This window comes from Macadamia integrifolia, chromosome 13 (assembly GCF_013358625.1).
Source record: "Macadamia integrifolia cultivar HAES 741 chromosome 13, SCU_Mint_v3, whole genome shotgun sequence".
NCBI classification, from domain to species: domain Eukaryota; kingdom Viridiplantae; phylum Streptophyta; class Magnoliopsida; order Proteales; family Proteaceae; genus Macadamia; species Macadamia integrifolia.
Window position 1 is genome coordinate 23,441,550 of NC_056569.1, and position 22,102 is coordinate 23,463,651.

Genomic DNA, 22,102 nt, shown 5'->3' on the forward strand with positions numbered 1-22,102 from the left:
GTTTTTTGATAAAGCAAACAAAGTAGTATTAAACAAGCGTATGTACATTTCCTAAGTCTATATCATCCTCCCTATTCCCAGTAGTAATATTACAGGCCAGCCTCCATATAAATTCCATGGCAGAGTTGTTGTCTTTCCCTTTATATAGAAATTTGATGGACCGAGATAAGTCCTGGATTTTATAGAAGGTAACAAAATGTAAAAGTGGCCAAGCACCCTCGGTCGGTTGAGGAATGAGGTGAAGTAAATTCTTGTTGGAAATCCATACTTCATGTACATTCCATTGTCCTGTTCTTGCTTTTTTCAGACCTTGTAGAATTCCTTCTGTTTCCACTACCTCTTGTTGAGTAGTTTTGGTAGAATTGGATTCCAGTACCCTAAACTTATCTTGTGAGAGGATTCCAAAAGCCCATGCTGAAGCTGACTGCAAAATATTAGAAGTACCAGCACAAACTAAAATTGGATATGTCAAAAATGGAAGAGAAGAGTTGTGTTCCAGGCTTCCTGGACCATCTGTATTGAGGAGAGCAAAAGCATTTAGTTCTTTAGGATAAAGATTAAGATCATTGGCCCATCGATGAATATTTTTTAAGACAATGAGAGGGTTGGGTGGAACATTGGATAACAAAACATCATTCTTGTTTTTCCAAATTAAATAGATGGTTAATGCAAAAATATTAAAAAACCAGTTGCAATCAGATGTAGAGAATGCTTTATGAAAGAAAAAATATTTTACCACCTATATCATGAAAAATGTGTTTAGGTTCTACAATTGAAGACCCAATGGTCATGCCATCCATATGTGTGAAGTGAAGTCACAATGTAAGAAGAGATGGTCTATTGTTTCAGACAGGTAATTGCAGAATAAGCATGATTTGTTGATATCCATCCACCTGCCCAAGACTCCTCTAACTGGAATCCCATTATGCAATGTCCCCCATAGAAACATTTTTAAATTTTGGATGGATCTTTGTTTTCCACAAAAACTTCCACCAACATCCAGGTAAGACTCTCAGATTCTAATCATTTTTGGGTTCTGACATTGATTGAATGAAGCGAGCTCCAAAACAAGTTGAGAAAGGTCCAATTGATGTCAAGGAACACCTCCATCTATTATTTTGATTAGATGGAGTGATTTTACCAATTTCAGTGATAAGATAGGACTGAAAAGATTGTAAAGAATTAGTGAGTAAACTCATATTCCAGGAATTGCCTTGAATGAATCTGCTCACCCTATTCATGGGGTTGTAAACTTGGGCTTTAATAGTGGATAAATCAATAGATTCAGGTGTGATCCAAGGATCATGCCAAAAAAAAGTGTCCCTGCCATTACCTATATGTGACTTAACACATTTTTTAAGGACAGGAATGATCGATACCACACTATTCCATACCCATGATCCGCTTCGTTTAAGGACCTTTGGATCAAACAGGGATTTGTTGTGGAAGTATTTGGTACTTAGTACCTATGCCCAAATTGTATTAGGTTGAGATAACAGTCTCCGGCCCAACTTTAGAAGAAGGGCTTTGTTTTGAGTTGTGGCATCCCTGATACCTAATCCCCCAAGATGTTGAGGTTGACAGATCTTTTTCCAAGCAATGAGATGTAGTTTCCTTGAACTTTTGAAGTCTCCTCCATTCCAGAAACAAGCACATATGGAATCAATGCTCTCGCAAGTTTTGGCAGGAAATGCAAAACAAGACATAAGATAGGTGGGAATTGAGTACAAAGTAGATTGGGTTAAAATTTTACGACCAGCGTATGAAAGCATGTTGGCCTTTCAAATAGTAAGGCGATTATTAACCCTCTCTACAATGTGACGGAGACTGGATACCTTTGAACGAGGATGCAACAGGTTAGTCCCTAGATAGGTTGCATCTCTGGTAATTTCTTTAATTCCAATGATGGAGCTCAAACGAGCACGATCATTGTGAGAAACGTTTCTACTGAAGAATAACCCACTCTTGTCAAAATTTATAAGTTCAACTAAAAGATAAGAGAATAGATCAAGCACAACTTTAATTGGCAGCAGATCTTCTGTAGTTGCTCGGCAAAAAATGAAGGTATCATCTGCGAAAAGTAGGTGTGAGACCTCAAGCGCATTTCGAGCAATTTTGATTCCTTTAAATAGATTAAGGTCTCTGTAGGTGGAAAGCAGCCTGGAAAGGACTTCCATTATTGTTATAAAAAGGTAAGGGCTCAGTGGACAACCTTGCCGGATGCCTCGGGATGGCTCAAAAAAATCAAAGGAGGAACCTTCCAACTTAATGGAATAGGTTACTGATGATATAAGGTAGCTAATTAGGTCACACCAATGTTCCCCAAATCCTAGAAACTCAAAAATTGCTTTGATGATACTCCATTCTACCCTATCATATGTTTTTGACATGTCTAGCTTGATGGCAACAAATCTTAACTTACCTTTTTTTTTTTTTTCAAGAAATGGAAGATCTCATGAGCAGGAATGAAGGCTACCTGAAATGGTGATATGAAACTCAAAAGATAGGGTCGTAGTCTATTTGCTATGATTTTTGCAATGATTTTATAGGAAACATTGCATAAACTAATGAGACGAAATTCCTCAACCCTGGAAGCCTCATCTTTCTTAGGAATCAGGCAAATTAATGTGTGATTGATCCCAAAAGGAAAGGAGCAAATATTAAAGAATTCCTTGACAAGAGAGATGATATCAGGCCCAATGACATCCCAGAATTTCTGATAGAAGCACGCTTGGAAACCATTGGCCCCAGGGACTTTGTATGGCCCGATAGCCAAAAACTGTGCCATTTTTTATTTCCGCATCCTCTGGAATAGAATTAAGAGTTTCTAAATCCGTATCCAGTAGGATCTTTGGAAATAAACATTCCATAAAGGATGGATCAAGTGGATTTGAAATGCTGTAGATATTCTTTAAGAAAAAAGCAAATGCTTTGGCAATTCCTTGAGTGTCATCAATCAATTCATTATTGTTATTCCATATGAATTCAATTCTTCTTTTCCGGATATGCTGTTTTGAGATAGCATGATAGAAATAGGTGTTTCTATCACCATCAGAAATGTGAGAATGTCTTGGCTTCTGGAACCAGAACACCTCTTCTGCATCAAAAATCCATTTAAAATTTTGGGCAATCTCACCCAATTGGGAACATTGACGAGCATCCATCAGATTCGATTCCAAAGATAAAAAGTTTTCAAAGTAACTGTTCTTAAGAGTGTCAATGTGTCCAAATGTTGAATGGTTCCATTTTGACAGCATTCAACTGAAATTAGACAATTTGGTCATGAAATTATCATGTTTGTACATCTTCCACGTTGTACCACAAAAAGATGAGAAGTCAAGATGATGACACCATGCATCTTGATAATGAAATAATTTTTTAAAAGTTGCTTTGGTCCCCTTGAGGTTAATTGTTATGGGATGTGGTCGGATCCAATCGAAGCCAATTTTGATACAGAAGCATTTGGGAAAAGGTGTAACCAACACGGTGATGCAAAGCATCTGTCCAGACATTCTTTGATGAGTTTGGGAGGTTTTTGTTTGTTAGAATAGGTAAATCTAGAACCCTTTGGTTTAATTTCAGAAAGGTTCCCATGTGAGATGATATGACACAATATTGACCTAGCAGTGGAGAGAGAGAAAGGTGCTCCTCCCAATTTATCAGAAGCAGTTAAGACCTCATACCAGTCTCCAATAATGAGGAATGGTACATGTAAAGAAAGGATAAACTCTTGCAAAGAATTACAGCATGGAATTCTCAAGTGGACCTAGGGTGGGGCATAAAGACAAATCAGACACCAATTTCCCCAAAATTTGTCATTTAAATGTAGAGCCATAAAATGTGGGAAGTAGGACACATTGTCAAATCGTATCGAGTTTGATGCCAGGGCCAACATGCCTCCCTTGCTCCCTCTCTCTCACCCAAACTGTTAATATACCATCTGGCCAGCATTGTAGGAATCAAAGAAGTTTGGAAGACAGAAGTTATCATGATCTCTACATTTTGTTTCGCGTAGAAAAATAATATCCGGACGTAGAGATATACAATGATGTGTTAAGCATTTTTTTGTAAACTTGCTATGCAACCCACGAGTATTCCAATAAAAGATTAGCATTATGATGTAAAGATGGAAATATGCCAAGAATGTAACGTTTAAAGACAAGAACTAGCGGAGGAAAGGAGAGAATTAGACCAGTCAGTCGAATGCACAAGCTCAAGCACAAGCACGGAAATTTATCAGAAGAAAAAAATTGAAAGAAAATCAAGAATAGGTGCTATAAGATTGATGAGAAACTCTATAACTAAGCTGGAACCAATAAAGTATAAAACAAACAATTATAAAGAAACACACAACAGTCAAGTCAATTGAGGAATTGGAATAAGGTGAAGGAATTACCCCGTCTGACTTCTCAGCATTCACCCTTTCCCCATTCGATGCTTGATTCTCCTCCCCTGGTGTACAAGATTGTTTGTCCTTGTTGGAGGAAGAAACCGTTTCCGAAGAAAAAGCATTGATCCAGCCTTTGAGTGCATAAAAAAGTTGGTTTCGGTTTTGGTGAATAGGTAATTGATTCCAGAATGAGGTTCTTTAGGCATGTTAACAAAGTGGGAGAAACAATGGAATGTTAACACAGTGAAGAGGTAAATGCTTACCCCAAAAGCCGTCCCTGAATGAATGTTAGTAGGTACAATTCCACAACCTCGTCCATCTGGTCTGGGCATAGCTGGTTTTGGGTTTGCATGGGAATAGGAGTGCTGATGGATAGAGATGGTAGCAGGGATGTTGAAACTCATACCTGGGAGATCGCCAAAAGTAAGGTTGGTATCATAGAAAGGATTATCCTGGTTGGGTTGGGCATTTAGGCTAGTAGTATTTGTTGGTCTATCAGTCTGAATAGATGGGATACTGGGTAAAGTGAAGGGAATAGGGGGTAAAAAGCTACCAAGCCAACACCTATGGTGCCATCCAATTTACCAGATTTGGGAGTGTTAGGGATACCAATCTTCTCAAAGATTGAGGTAATTGAATACGCCGACTTATCCATGAACAGTGACACTGGTGTAAAGTCTTCATCATCCTCCATCATAGTATTGAATTTGATGGTGTAGACCCCACCAATTGAGTCATTGCAGCTGGAATTGCATTGCCAATTGGAAAAGCAGACATCTCCAAAGGTAGAAAACCACACTTAGCAGCAGCAACAGTGGGCAAAGAAACCCTTTAAAGTTCTGTTGGGCTCTTACCAGAAATTCCGATCTTGGTCCAGCCACTTAAAGCGACTACTGGAACAGAATATCAAAACCATGGCCAGTTATTGACCATAAACGGAAGAGGAAAGGCATTCTTTAAACACCCCTTTTGGGAGGAAGCTTAAATCCCCTTGTTTAACAGATGGAGTGGAGTTCATATTAATAGTCATTGAACTTGAATCCCCATGTTTATTTTTGATTTTCACCCTAGCGGGTAAGTGTTGTAGGCCAATTTCTTCTGGATTTAGGAGCATCACAATGCATATTCTGACACGAGAGAGAACAGTTCTAATAGATTCTTCAGAGAAACATGAATCGGGAATGACCGATATATGGATCCACAATGGGATAACTTCTTGGTTTCATACATAGCAGCATCAAGAGCATGGGAGAGAAAACGCAGCAGGTATTTATCAAATCACCAGGGAGAGTTATAAAACACTCGATCCCTTAGCATACAGTTTTTGAACTCCACAAAGAAATACCCTTTATCAAAGCAGGGTATGAAAAAAGCGCCACTAGATTCCCAGAGATTAATCAACGAGTCACGAAGGACATCGCAATTGGGTTTTAGAAATCCCACAGAGTAACCAAAAGAGAAGATGGCGAGGCATAGCAGCCTATGGTGGATCCATCTACCTTCAATGAAAAATTGCTGTGCTTAGAAGCACTCCAAGTTGAACGAAAATGGCAATAGAGTAGATCTTCTGGGCTTGGGACGGCCAGGAGTACTTGAATCTGGTGTTGAGCGCAGGTGCAGTGATGGCTGGTGTAGTGGCTTTCGTTGGGTCCATGGGTTGTGATGGGGTAGCTTGGGGTGTGGATTGGCTGGAGCAGTCACCTACGTTTGCAGAGTATGCAAATGGCAGGTAGTTGAGACAACCAGTGGTTTACCGAGTAAGAAGGGACAGCTTTGGGTTATAGCAGGAAGGGAAGTAAGGTTACGAGGGAAAATAATCCTTTGTTTATCCCATCCATGTTTTTTCTTGTTTTGCTACCTGCAAACACGACACGTAGACAACTTTTAGATCAAAGTACCGGATGTAATAATCTTCATCCAACCTTGATCGTTGGATCCTCAGTTGTCCACGTATCGTGTTCTGCAAGTAGCAAAACAAGGAAAAACAAGAATAGAAAAAACAGAGGATTTTGATCCTTATTTTTCAAGGTCCAAAATTTCTTACAATCAAGTTTCTGAGATAATCTGAGATAATCTGTAAACAAAGAAAAGCAACTGCAATTCCACTCCCAAACTGTGTCTTCAGCCTACAGCCTACAGCCTACAGCCTACAGCCTATTGGAAATTGGAAATGGGGAAGTGCCTTTCCTATTCCCAACATCTGCTCCATAGTTGCTATCAGAAATAAAAACAGTTAAAAAATTTTAGTAACCATTCTGAAGATCTGAATCGCAATTAAGGTGCACTGGTCGCAATTTCAATTCAGCGCAAAAATTAAGAAATGCTGGGCTCATCCCATAGGTACTAAAGCGTCCTCTCCAAGCAAAATGTCACAATTATGGGCCCAGCCAAGTCCCCAATAGCACAGCCTGTAGAAACGCAGACAACTTGATTTGTTAGCCAACGGGAAAAACCTAGAAAAATTGTATCAAAACTTAAGACAAGATGAGAGCTGCAGAATGACTACAAGATAAGGATATGAGCCTTGGGACCAGCTCGTGTTGGATCCAGTGGTAAAAGCAATGGTTTCAACAACTCAGAGAGCAAAACCCAAAACCAAACCCTTAAAAGGGGAGCTTAGAAAAATTAGGATGTCACATCACATCAAATGATAGCAACTGTCAAACTGATTGACCTGACCAGATGTAATTGCTTTAGTAAGGGCTCCCCCGTCCTTTCCAGGCTAAAACAGTCTAAACAAAGTCTAAACGGGAAACATAAGGGTCAAAACACAATGCAATCTGCTTACCAATCCATTGCCCTGCTGAAGGATGGAAAATGGTACCAATCCCCACCTCCAATAGAAGCAAAGACCAAGGATGCACCACACCTTACAGTCCCACCCGAAACCTTCTTCCCAAGAACCCAAATTTGTTCACGTTTATCACTATCACTCTCCTCTCCACCATTGGCAATACGAGAGAAGCATCGATATATCTCAATTCCTACTTGAACAAGCCATGATGCTAAAACTCCAAGCAAATGACCTGATCAACGAAAAGGGAAGGGAAGGGAAGGGAAGGGGGGGGGGGGGGGGGGGGGGGGGGGGGGGGGGGAGCACAATAGTCAGTGTAAACATCATTTGGCATTCAAGAGTTTGACCTCTGAAAGTAGTTCTACTAACGCTGTAGAAGTAAACAAAAGTTGGCATCCCCCTTATATGCAGATTTTGGAGCATCTAATACACATAAATCCAATGTTAGTTGAATATTGGCAATGAAGGATAGAACAATGGCATAGCTGTAGAAACGCAACCCTAAAACGATGCAGAAGATAATGGAAAAACAAAACAAACAATGCACACGAATTTCACGTGGTTCGGCAAGGTTGCCTACGTCCCTGGTGAGATGAGATCCTGTCTCACTATCAATGGAGAATAGGGTTACAGCGCTCGTCCTCACACCTCTCAGTATTGCTTGCATTACAGAGAAAGAAACCCTCGATACAAATATCTAGCGAAAAAACCCTAATCCGGATTAAACTACAATTGCCACCCTAATCCGGATTAAACTACAATTGCCCTCAAATAAAAAATTCGAGCGGGGGGCTGCGCCCCCCTACACCCTCTGCTATGCAGGGGGGCCTCCTGCCCCCCTTGCAACCCCACAGCCCGCTAACCGGCTAGCGGGACCGTCGTCCTGGCTGTCTAGGTACTACACCAGTACCCCCTGGATTAAACTGCGACGGAATACAAGATATCATACACCAACAATAACATCATAAAATTTGGTAAAGACTGGGAATTAAAGGTCTATAGTCTATACACATTCACCAGACATATAAGTTACTTTATATCAACTAGCAATCAGTGCAATGTGGAGCCACAACGACGGTCTGTACTATAATAACATCAATTGATGTAATTTCATCTATCCTAGTTTTGTCCCTTTTAAGACTCAGGATTGCAGAGGGAGTGCCTTTCAGCAGCTTCCATGCCATCCGCTGTGACACATAATGCACAGCGAGTCTTTCCAGCACCAGCCTTGTTACAACTGTAGTCTGCAGTCGCATTCCCTTCAAGTATATCTCGGAGGACAAAGAGATAATAGCCAAAGATTACTAAATCCTAAATACAAACAAGCATGCCAAACAAAATCTTCTAAAACACAGAATGATGCTAGATTATAAACAGTTCTCGGAAAGACAGAAAAACAAATATGTGGTAGCCAATGATCAATACAACTTAACTCAACTCAACTCAACTCAGCCTTATCTCAACTAAGTGGGGTCAGATACATGGATCCTTTTTCTCCAACCAGCTCTATTCAAAGCTATACTTAGTCACTAGTCCTAAGCTATGCATGTCTTTCCTCGACACTTCTCCTAGAGTCATTTTAGGTCTATCCATGGCTCTTTTTGCTCATTCAGTCTGAATCGAATTGCCCCTCCATACTGTCGCATTCAAAGGCCAATGTTGCATATACCCATGCCACCTCAAACGACTTTCTCACAACGTAACATGTATTAGAATTACTCCTAAATCAGCTCTAAGTTGTTAGTTCCTTATTTTATTTTTTCTAATTTTACCACTCACCCATCTCTACATCCTTATTTCAGCTACACTAAGTATGTTTATATGTTGTTTCTTCATTGTCAACATTCAGCTAAATACGTCATTGTTGTTCGTATAATTTTCTTATAAAATTTTCCTTTGAATTTTAGAGAAATAAGTTGATCATACGACAATCCGGATCACTCCTCACATGTCAAGTTTCACCAAGTGGAAAATAAAGTATTTAAAAATTCAGGACTATTGACAAGATGCATGAATATACATGGGAGGGTACATGGCTGGATTCAGGGTTGCAAGACGACACATGGCCTATTCATATCTTGTTCCATTGAGAATAGAGTAACTCATCACTCATCCGTTTACCTATTCACAATTCTACATGATATGTGGATGAACCAGTTAAGCCAGGATCCACCACCATTGAGACAGGTCGATGCCGGTGGTATGTCAGGTGATATCCTTAGATGAAAAAAGTTGGTTCATAGAGTTGTTAGTTTGGCCAACAGCCACAAGACTTCAAGATCAGAAAAAGAGACTGCGGTTACCCAGCGTTTTGTCTATTCCATGCTTCTCATGTCACTAGATTCAACCACATGGCAATTTTTCACTTGTTCAACTGAAATTTGTTAATTTAAGGAATGAGAACGCCCTGGAATGGGATAACTTGGTAAAGTAGCAATTTGGCATTGATTGAAAAAAAAATCATTGCAAAATACCTCATTCCGAAAGCTGAGAATAGAGGCTTTAATTCTTTTGGGTATTCCTTGGTATTGTATTTGATGGAATCGTGCTGAAAGAGCAAAGCAATTGATGCGGTAGTGCTACCATGTCTGGACCGGCATAACCTGATCTGGAAATCCAGACCGAGGCGAAACCACATTATTTCGGTTTGATTCGGTTTAATCAAATTAAAACCGGTCTGAGTAACATCTACTTCTCTCTCTTCATCTGGGTTGTCCACTCCAGCATTGTCAGGTGTCGACCTCTGCAAAGGGTATTGCATAGTATTGCACGAGATTGGAATTGCAGACGATTTTTATCCGACTGTCGGTGACTGAACCATCACTCGTGATTTAAGGTACCAGGGATCGGCCTTGGCCGATATAGTCCGATCCTAATTTAGATTGACCCGTATCAGTTCGGATCAAACATAAATAGCCCTGATTTTTATTTTAAAAATAAATTTTTAACTTTTTATCCTTCGGCTGTATCAATCCATCGATATGGAATCACATGCGATGTTGATGTTGATCCAATCATTCTGAATCAAGCCAATTATAATTGTGTAGGGATTAGGGTTGTTAGGGTTTTTTTATACAAAGAGGATGATACCTGAGATTTGTATTCGCTTATGAATTCTCTCGGCAGATGGGTAATATCCATAATAGCTATTTATGATATGTGCATATAATATGCAAGGGATTAGCCACTTCAATGGGATCTTTTATCTTAGTCAGAGGAGAAATTATCAAATGTCTAGCATTCCCTCACACTTGGCACCATGAGTTTTTTTTTTTATTTAAGAAAAAAAAAAAAGCAATACCTTCACCGTATGGAATAATAAGTAATAATAGCATGGCACTTTGAGTTCAGTACAAGCAAATCTTTATTGTTTGTTCATAATAATACCTTTGTATGAAAAACCTTAAACATAAGTAAAGAATTCACTTTGTGAAAAGTGGTATAAAATGTTTTTCTGACTTAATGAAAAATCTTGAATTTTCTCAAGTGGGCATAGGCATTCGTGTTAAACCACTTAGACCTTTCATGTTATGTTGATTGTTTGCTTCATTTTTGTCCTCATAGTTGCACATTCCTTCCCAACATGGTGGGACCATAGCTTGATGAGATAAAAAAAAACTGTTATTTTAGTATTAAGAACTCCAGAAATGGAATGAAGACAAAAAAAATTCTCTACATAATATGGATAACTTAATTTTAACGATTTGATCAGCTATTTGAAGTGGGTGCAGAAAGTAAATGATTGATAAATTCCAATTCCTAGAGGAGTCCAAAAGTTTTGCTCAAGATATTTTCCATTTCTTGAATAAAAAAAGGTTGAAATGGGCTTTGTTATCCTAAAAATTGATGTCTAAAGCGTACCATTCTTAAAATGCTCATTCTTTACTTTATCTTTTTTAGTTTTGCCGTACATTTATTTTAACATCCTCATCTCCACAACACATAGTTTCTTTATATAATATTTGTTAGCATGATGATGCCAAATATCTGGATACGTACATCTATTTAACATCCTCATCTCCGCAACACATTACTTCTTTATATCTTAGCATGATGGTGCCAAATTTCTGAATATTAAATTTTTTGGCGGCATAAATCTAATTGCATATCTTACAAGATATAGTGGAAAGATTAAAGCTAAATTATTTGGATGGAAAATAAACTAGCTATCCCTAGCAGGGAGAACTATAGATGTGAATTTAAAACCGAAACCATTTATCGAAATCGAATCGAGCCATTTACACCCAAATTCAAAACCATTTAGTAAATGGTTTGAGTCTGATTTCAAGTTTCATGCCGATTAGCTAAACGGATTGAAACCCAACCGAGCCGTTTAACCCATTGGTTTCAAATCGAATTAAAACCGTGATAATCGAACTGTTTAAACCATCAAACCGATCTGTTTAAAGATTAAATAAGGTGGTTGCAAAAAATCATTAGTATCTCATTTGATTCAAAGATGGAGTGCTGCAAGCTTGCAAATATTTCTAGAGGTAGCTTGCTCATTGTTTGGAATGCTGATTAAATTAATCCAACGCACTAAGTAGAATGTATACTGATAAAAATGCAATTTTTGCTTATACCATGGCATATTAAATATATATTTTTCAATATTATAACACATTATTTGGGGGGAAGGAGAAGAAGAAAATCCCTATTGCAAGCATTACTTACTGACTTGTTAGATGCACATGAGATTATTTTCTATCAAAATATTTTATTTTGCTTAGTTGTTTGGTTGTTTTAACAAAACATAATGGTTTGCATTTCACATTTTCAAGATTGAATCGTTTATCACCAAAAGCAAATTTTAATAAACATGCGAATAAAACAGCAAATCGATTGCTAACTGTATGAAATAAACCAAAACCAAAACCATTTAAAACTGTGAAACCGAAACGGTTTAAAAACCATGGAATCGAAACCGTTTACTAAATGGTTGCGATTTCAGAAAGTGCAACCGTTTAGTAAATGGTTGCGATTTCAAAAAGTGTAACCGTTTAGTAAATGGTGCAGTTTTGGTTTCAGCCAAAATATATGTGAACCAAATCGAACCGTTTAAACCGAAACCAAACCGATTAACACCCTTAGGGAGAACAACTCTTATTAAATCAGTCATTATAATAGGGAAATTCATACCTTATCATGGGATGTTTTGTGCCAATCTAAATCTCAGGGAGGCTTAGATTCTGGAATAGTAAGGTCCATAATATTGGATCACTGCTGAAGTTATGCTAACATATTTTGAAGAGTCCTTTTTGGTTCAACTCCTAAAGTATCTGCAACTACATATCTGTTAATGTTGGCAAATACAGAAGGATACATAAAGCCTTGGTTAACATATCAGACTAGAACTTCCCAAGGTATAATTTGGATGGATCAATGACCTCCAAGGTCAAAGAAACCAAAAGACAAATTAAATGCTAACACTGGGACCAAACAAGCAAAAATCTACTGCAGAAACGATCTAAAGAGGTTATACAAGACTTCAATTCACAACAAAAAGGACGATTTTGAGAAAATATTCTTGCAGGTAAAATTTGGATGCAGTAAAAATTAATATAATATTTCTTCACCCTAACATCCATGTCCAATCCAAGGGTCCGTATTCATATTTCCATCAACGTCAACGACTAGATCTCAAATCATGAGTCATGATATTCATTGACAAGAGCAAAGGAGAAATCAGTTTAAAACAATTCCTATAGCCCCCCCTCCTCCCTCACAGAAAATATACCATTTCCAGCTATCAATCCCAGACGCCAACATTGGATGCAGGGAACGACACTGGCGGCCCACTTGAATACCTCCATTGTTCACAAGCAAAGCATCTCTCTTCCTTGATATTGTTTTCAAGAGTGCAAAATTTGCAAGACCAGGTCTTGAACTTCACTGCAACATCTTTAGGCTTTTGGCTACCGCAAACATCACAAATTGGAGCTAATGGCTACAGTAACCCGCAATCATAACCAATGAGATATAATAAAAAAATGACTTATAGTAAGGATGGTATTTAGAAACAAGAAACAGGAAATAATATGTCCAGGCTGAATAATAAATGATCATTAAGGGAAATTTTCATTTTGCAAGGAATATGCAGAAATGAAGTTGCAGACTGCTAATATATTATAAAACTGGCAAGTTCCACTGAGATGTATTCGAATTAGTTCTGTACTACTCAAGCACTATAAATTTTCTAATCGAAGATGTTCCCTGCCAAGTGCTGATAAATTAAAAAAACTTTTGGAACCTCCAATACATTCCTTGCAAGCAGGACACACAACACAAATACTATCAACCCAGATTTCTAGTTGATAGCCTACATCCTCAATGACTTACCTTTTAAAGACTACCAATGACCATTTTATACAGCTATTTCACATTCTCATAGCTATTGAAGAGATTATTAATATTGTTCTTTTATACATATCCATTGGACTGAAGTGGCCTTCACTTTAACTAAGTTAGGTAAATGCATCAATAATCCAACTAGCAAAGGAAAAACTTTTTGCATTCAATTTTCCACTTTCCCTTTTTCTTTTTGTAAGTTGGGAAACAAAAATCTCTCCTCCATTAAAATGAGTTTAACTGATTTCTTTACTTTTTTATACAAATTGCAGGAGCAAAAGACCTTGACAGAGGAATTGTTAGCAATTAGGAAAGGTTATGCCCTCAGTAAGTGTTGTCAACACTGACTGTCATAGGGTTTGCCTTCTTGGGCCTTCACCAAAAAAATAACAAAGGCTGTTAAACTTATTCTGTGAATCTATATCAACTTAGTAAAGTCTACCTTCCTAATCTTGATCAATTTTCCATGCCTCTGTGACAAACCTTTTGCAATTAGTGTGGCATGAGATCTACAGATGTTCTTAAACATAGCTTGCATTAGTTTAGTAAATTCTATTCCCTAAAGCTGATCATGTTTCCATTCCAGTGTGACAAGTCTAAAAAGTTAATCCAGCTCAAGATAAAACTTCATCACAAAGTCCATGGTCGCCCGATATTGACAAATCATGGATTTGATCTACCATAGGACCTAAGGACAAAATAGCCTATAACATTTCGCAAAGAAAGAAGTGTCTTTTTCATGGTTTAAATTCTTCATGTTGGTTTGACCACATCAGACTAGGTATAAAAATTTTGAAAAGACAATTTAGATCACCCCTTCCTTAAGGCTCCATTATTTTCAAGGTAAAAACCAAATAAAAGGAAAATTTTCGAATAAAATTATTATTAAAGTAATATATATACTAGTAAATATACACGTGCAAATGCATGTGGTCTTATGTTGGGGGAGAGAGAGAGAGAGAGAGAGAGAGAGAGAGAGAGAGAGAGCTAAACAATGATACACACTTATATATATATATATATATATAAAACTGCATAGAAAAAGATATCCTCCCTGCTCAAAACTACATAAAAGAGAAATTTAGACCAGAAGTAACTAAGACAGATTTTTTCAGCGAAAAAAAAAAATATTAGTTGAAGGTGGGAAAGAGAGAGACAGAAAGAGATCGATAGCATAGGAGTTTTGGAAAAAAAATACTAATAGTTGAAGGGGAGAGAGAGAGAGAGAGATCGTTTATCTGTACAAATTTGAAGATATAGTAGCAATATAAAAAATAATATAAAGAACAAAAAAAAATTAAAAAGGTGGTTGTTTAAGACAATATGTAGAACATTTAGAAACCTCAACTGGTAGTTAGAAATTGGAATTAATAGTGAGACAAATTTAAGACATTAGAGAAAGTAGAGTATTGATACTTGAACTGATAATATTCAGCTCTTATAACCAAAAAAAAATTAATAATAATAATATTCTGCTCAGATATGAATCATGGCCTAAGTTATAGTGATTAAAGTTGGAAAAAAGGTGTTGAAAAAAACAACATATGTGAGAGAGAGAGAGAGTATGTAACAAGGTAAGAGTATTTATGATAAAAATCCTCATGAGTAATGACAAACCCACATACCCACCCCCACAGAAATGCAAAACACCAAATAAAGATTAAGAGGCTTGAGAGCCATAAAATCTTTCCTGCTATCTGTGGAAAGATTTGTTAGTTTCCCATTATTTGTTTTTGTTGCTTGACCAACTCCAATTAAAAAATTGATCAACCGAAGAAATATATGTTCAGTTCAAGTCTAATCATGCCTTCTTGCTATATTAGTAAAAGCAAACCTAACTACTTACTAGTGTTTGTTGTCATGGTTTACAGAAGCAAGTCCATCTTCCATTTGTGACAAATTTCTCTCAAGCCTCAAGCCTCTAAATCTGAACCTAAAGTATTTTGATATGTTAATCTTAGGTGCAAATCTTTGAACCTAAAAGAACGAAATCTGAAGCTTTGAATGTACTTTATCTTCAATCTCTCTGTAAGTCTGTATGACTATACTCATTTGCAGGTTTCCCTTTTTTGTTTAATCTTGATTAATATTAGAGTAAAGTTTTGTAACGAAGCAATCATGGAGGAGTGGCCCATTCCCACCATTCCAACACAAGGCAGCACTCACTCTGTTGGTGATGATGAGAACCAGTATAATGTGGGAATAGATTTGACAAGTCAAACCAGCCCAAACTGCAGAAACTTTTAATCAGAAGAACAACCAGAACCAGCCCAATAAAATATCAGAAAATTCATCGATCTCAACAATTTCAGAAATTCTGTAACTGAATAATCAGCCAAGGAATTAAGGACTTAAATCACCAATTAATAAGACTAAACAATGAAACATACGACCAGAAACCAATCAGCAACATCCAGAACAAAGCGATTCAAAATTCTGGGCAGAAACCAGAATTGGCCAGAATAGAGAGAATTTTTATAACAATAAAATCCCAGGTCTGATTGACCCCAAATTAGGATCGAACCACCCTCTCAATAGGCCTAACACTCGACCAGAATAGGGGAGCCATCAGGTGGCTGGTTGGTCTGATCAGTGAAAGATCAGGTAGGAGAAATCTGGGAAATTCGAAACCAGAAATTTAAAGAAGATCAGATCTGTTACCTGATTTGTTTGAATAGTAACAAACCTTTGAAAAGAAGACTTAGAAAGAGAAAAGGAACACTTGAAGAGGAACCTCTTGGACTTCACGCCGCAAAGAGTCGTTGGATCGAACACCAACCCAATACCTTGATCAAACACAAGGAAGTTCTCTTGCAGAGAAAACAGCAGCCGCAGCCATGTAGTTTGTCAAAATCGTGGCTCATTAAAAGAGCCATCAACTTTATTTATAATAGTGATAGGGGTTACATGTAATAGAAACTAACTTTAGTTTCCAAAAACTGAAATAGGAAACTAAAAATTAGAAACTCAACTAGTTACTAAAATCTGAAAATAGAAACTTACAAAATAGAAAATCTTAGTTGCTAAACTGGAAATAGAAACTAACTTATGACTGAAAATTAGAAACTAATGTAAGACTTCAAAATAGAAACTAAATTACTAACTAAATGACTAATTAGTAACCCCATCAGCAGCCCAAATCGTGGGCTGACTTGGACCGGATCTGGGTCGACCCAGTCAGCCACTTGGGTCGACCTTGGTCTTGGTTCTCCTTGTGTAAACCCTTGGTACTGCATCACAGTAACAGAAGTGGCAGCAGCGCCACAGCTAGACTTCTTGATTCACTCAAGCCTAAAGGGAACCCTGATGCTCTCTTCATCAGCAGTGGGATGAAATTACTCACTGAAACCAAAACAGAATGTTCAGCAATGCCTAAGGGTGTTACAAGAATGCTACTGGGGAAGGGAGTAATTGAGATGGGAAGAGACAGAGTGAACCATCAAACTCTTTTTTGTTTGAAAACAGTCTGGTAGCATGTAGTCTTCATCTTCAGCTACACCTGGGGAATTATGATAAGATGGGTGAACAACGTCACACTTGGTGCCCAAGCAATGCTAAAATACTACCTAGTAACAGGTAAGAGTTAAATCTGGTTCTGATTCAATCAAGCTTCCTTCTCTGTACAAGCATGTACAAAAAAACGAAACAAGGGATCAATGAAAAAAAACCCACCTAGCCCAAAAGTAGCCATTATTTTTTCCAACGAAGAAGCATTTATTATTGAAGAAGATTTCTCATTAAAGATATCTAGGTAAAATGTTTAAATTATAAAGGTATGTCCATCTTGATTAACAAAAAATACAAAAGCTGTATCTGACAACATAAATATGTCTATAATAAGACAATAACCAAACAGAGCTCTACTTCTACACTACATATTGGGAGATCAGGAGAATGGAGATATTCCTCTCCTACACGTGGTCAAGTTAATGTTCAAATAAAGAATAATAACCATAAAAAAGATTGAAAATCTAGAATGACTAATAGGTAGCAAGGTATAAAGCAAAATCATTCACAGCATATTCTAATGAATCAGCTAAAGATAATCATTAAGCACACAAATACTGATCTTTAAATCAGCTGGGCGCAACGTTGATTCAAAGAGAGATAATAGTTGAAACAGATCAGCCTAGGAAGTAGAAAAATGGAGAGAACCCATAGACAAACCTGGAAAAGCAGGTATTCTTTTTTAGAGTAATTGTTTCGTCTGGACTGTGATGCATATGAGGTTTCATTGGAGAGATCTAAGGAGGTTTCCTATTGCAAAGGGAAGGAGAAAGATGGAAAGGGAGTAGGTTTCTTATTAGTAAGGGAAGGAGAGTTGCATTGGAGATAGAGAATCTATATAGAAAGAAGGTTTCCTATTGGAGAGATATGAGAGCGATAGAAAGAATGGAAAAAGAGTAGGTTTCTTATTGGTAAGGGGGACAGAGACGTATTAGAGAGAGTGAGTGAATCTATTTAGAACAAGAGAGGAGGAGGAAATAGCATAGAATCTCGGGAGTTTCCTATTGGTAGGACAGTAAAGTGAGAGATAAAGGGGGATATGAATAATAGGAATGAATCTAAGGACTTTACTATTGGTAGGAGAGTTTTAATTATTAGAAGAAAAGGAAAGTGGAGAGAGAGAAGCGGACATGAGAGAGAGAGAGAAATATTATTTTAAGTGTCATAAAAATATAACAATGTAAAGGATACCAATATTAAAAAAAAAAATGGAAAGAAGAGATAATGAAGAAGAAAGGACAAATTGTCAAGTGAAAGATTTGCCACTTCGTGCTTTTATATAATAGCATGATAGTATGATATATATTAATTGAAAATTTTTCCCTTTACTTGCTGTCTACCTGGAAAGAAATGCAACCTAAATAGTTCCAGTTTTGGAAAAACTGAACAAGAAATCCATTACCCCTTTCCAATGTTGAGAAATTAGTATGATAAGTTGGTTAGAATCATCAAATGTTAAAATGACTGGCTGTTTACAGTAGAAAGATTTTACATTGAGGAACATAACATAAAGAGTTAGGGTCAAATTTTCTACAAATATTTCTCTTCTATGAGAAACAGTAGCAAATGGAGCTTCAGAATCTTATCAAGGAGCATCTTATGGATTTCCCCCAAATGAATAAGCATCTTATCAGTTGTTCTTGACCTACCATCTGGGAGTTGAATGACATTCAAGCCAAAAGAAAAAAATATATATTTGAGGATTAAACAGAGAATACACAAGAGAGCCAAAGGCCAAAGTGCCAGACAGAAGAATATATAGTTCTGAAAGGATGGCAAGAATAAGTGGCGAAGATGTACACCAAGATTTGATTGACTCCCAAATGCACAACTCGTGCACCTTTCTTTTGGATAAGTGAAGCAATGTGGACAGTTAGTTTTGCTTTTGAAGGTGCAATAATTTGATCTGTTGTAAGACACTTTTTTATGACATAATCAGTTGGTTAATCTGAAGGATTACCAAGGAAAAATATATTCTAAACACTATGGTGGAGGCCCGGTTAGGAGATGGGAAGAACTGAGATGTGACTCAAAGTTGCAGAGGAGAGAGGGAATCGCACAAGAAGAAAAAGGGAGGAGGGAAGAAAATCTCACACACTTTTGGACAGCACTCACAAACACTTCACTATTCTATTCTTAAAATCTGAATTTTAGTTGCACAATTACATAGTATAACCAATAAAACAAACCCAACAAGAAAACCTACTCTAACTTAGAAACTCAAATTTATTAGAAAACTAAATTATAATAGTTATCTCCTACTTAAGCTAATATATATATATATATATATGTGCGCGCGTGTGTGTGTGCATTGCATGTTAATCCCAAAACAAAAATAAATAAAATTCCTTAAATATCTTATTAGCCAAAGACTCAAATTGGACCCGGTTCATTTCTGTCTGAATACACAAATAGGTTTGAATTGGTCCAAGGTTGTCCATCTGCATCACACTAGTTTCATAGCTAGATCTTTTAAATATCATCCATTAACAGAGTAAATAACAAAGTTTAAAAAAAAAACATTCTTCAAAGTTTTATGAAATTTTTAAATAGTTGTATTGCAAGCGTCCAGTAAGAATAAGAACTTAACAATACAAAGCATAACAAGGACAGTACCATATAACTAATTACTACTCAATACACATTCCAGAAAACAATCCAACGCCTAAAAGATGCTATGCTTAAAAAGGAAAATCCATCTCATCAACAAATTGAATAAGTTTAAGAAAAAATCCATGGATATTAAGTTTGTGGGACTCACTGGATTGAACAGAGTGCATGTTCCACACTCCCAACTAACTCTATCCTCAGTATCATCTGTTTCAGCATGATTAAGCATAGATCCTGAGATTGAGGCTTCCGCAGTTAAATCCACAGAACTAGATTCTGGCCTCAGATCAGAAGAATGGACAAATGACTCATTATCCGACAAACGAATTTTCTTCCGAGGTTTCAAAACTGAATCGTGTGGTTGAGAACAATTCGAATTTTTGGATCTTTTGGCAGATGGACCCGAGCAAGCAACCTTTTGGAATTCATTGGAATTACTTTCTTCTTCACCTAACATTCCAGAAGATCCACACCACAAATCATCCTGCATTCTTCTTTCGGCAGCCATGGCAGCAGCCTGTATTGGACTAAGTGCAACCATAATATTGCTGTCACCACCAAGGCGCTTGGGTCCAGATGGCAGTAGAGATCCAAGACGCAGTCGCTTTTCTGCAGCGGTCAATGCAGTTTGGCGAAGAGATGACAAAGGGGGTTGGCGAGAAGAACCACCCAAACGTTTCCCTCGAAGATCAAACCCCTCACCTGTGCCAGTTATTCCCTTGGAAATAAGATCCTCACATTCCTGCAGAAAAGCATGAGCTTTTGGATGAAATTCTTCTAAAGCAAAGAATCAAAAAGATTGTGTCAAGATGCACATAGAAAATAACCTAGATGGAAACATATGTCAGACTATAAAGGCTCCAATTGTTTCAACAGAAAATAGTTTGTAGTAATTATGTTTAAATTAATTGTAAAAAAAAAAAAAAAAAAAAAAAGTGGCAAGACAAAATAGAGTTTATGAATACAGATTGAGTTTCCAAGAAATATGTCCAACTGATAGAGCCCTAAGGGAAATTTTCTGGCAGATAATGAAAATGCATCGGTATTAACATGCTATCTCTAACAAGCATTTGTTCAACAGAATTTTTTTTTTTACTTGCAGATATCACCAAAAATAAATAAATAAATAAATAAATAATTACAGAAAAATAATGAATTCAAGCAGAACTTGTGAAAACCTCTGGCTAGAGTTCCAACTTCCAAGTAATCATTGGGTTAATAATAGTCAACACCACACACTTGATATTTTTATTCTTAGGACATTTGACATATTGATGAAGGAGATACATGGTGAAGGCCCTTTTAAAACCATAACTATAATACCTGCATACAAATCTACCTTGAGAGCTTTGTATTTTGATAGGCTATTGGGCATTATGGGATCTATGTGAAAAGTGAAAAAAGACGAACCTTTCGGAGTTCATCCCATAGCTTGTAGAAGTTGGCGTTGTGAGGGCCATGGGCATTATGGCACAGCTCGTGAAGCATCGTATCAAGAACCTGATGGTAGGGGTAAAATTCCGATTCTCTATTTGGCATCCGTAATCTGAGCTTAACCTGCACGCCTCTTCCCACATTCAACCCTAGAAGAGACCGATTGTTCGGACTGCATTTTTAATTATATCTTATTTTTCAAATTTCCTTTAGTATAATAATCGAAAAGAAAAAAAGAGATGTAATTTATCTGCAAAACTATAAAGAAGAAGAAGAAGGAGAATTACCAAAACTCGGAAAGAAGCTTAACTCTCCATTTATGTTTTCGCATGATGGGTTCAACCTGGCTAGCTATTTTCTGAAGAAGCTTCCGTGCTTCATCTTCTCTGTCCCTTCTGATGAGGGTTTTGATTTCCCAAACCTTGTTAAGATCGCCCTGATTCATCCGTCCTTATCAGAGCACCGATGAACAAACAACCACACTCTTCCCTCTATCAAATTAGAAGAGTTTCTTCCTGTTATCAAAATTTCAAAAGACTGACCGCTTCCGTGAATCGATTCAATCTCAAAATCTTATGGATTAGCCATCGCTCTCCGGCGCTTTTCACCCCGATCCAATGATAGTAGAAATATTTTTCAATTTTGGGGGAATCGTCGCGGCCACATTCAAAAATTTGCACAAGAATAAAGTTCAAAGCGGGAACACCCCTACGAAAAGTACAAAAGACGAGCAGGGCTGCGTTTGGCACCCTACAATATTAAGAAAAGGGCAAAGAACACAATCCAGTCGCGTCATCGCGTGTCCCCACCGGATTCAGATTTCTCAATTGAGAGTGGATGAAGAGGGCCAGAGAAGCTGCGTTTGGTAGTCATCGCAAAAAACTGTTTCTAATGTTTTTTTGTTTTATGGGAACAAAAAACGGAATCTTCCACTTAATGTCAATAGATCTTTTTTTTTAATCTTATTTTATAAACAAATCCAATAAAAAAAATGACTACCAAATGTGACCTACGTTTTG

General features: G+C 37.3%; 1 protein-coding gene across 2 annotated transcripts; it reads right to left on the reverse strand.

The window, feature by feature from the left end:
* Positions 1 to 12,695: 12,695 nt before the first annotated feature.
* LOC122058898 (DNA-dependent metalloprotease WSS1) lies at positions 12,696 to 21,857 on the reverse strand. Of its 2 annotated transcripts, none has more exons than XM_042621607.1 (4): positions 21,371 to 21,857; positions 21,060 to 21,255; positions 19,801 to 20,391; positions 12,696 to 13,131 (listed from the first exon to the last, which is right to left on the reverse strand). In XM_042621607.1, the coding sequence occupies exons 1-4, from the start codon at positions 21,526 to 21,528 to the stop codon at positions 12,934 to 12,936; spliced, it is 1,143 nt and encodes a 380-aa protein (XP_042477541.1). In that variant the 5' UTR covers positions 21,529 to 21,857; the 3' UTR covers positions 12,696 to 12,933. The 2 variants fall into 2 exon arrangements, with proteins under 2 accessions (XP_042477541.1, XP_042477542.1); XM_042621608.1 differs by having other exon boundaries at positions 21,060 to 21,232; positions 21,371 to 21,511.
* Between the last annotated feature and the right edge of the window lie 245 nt (positions 21,858 to 22,102).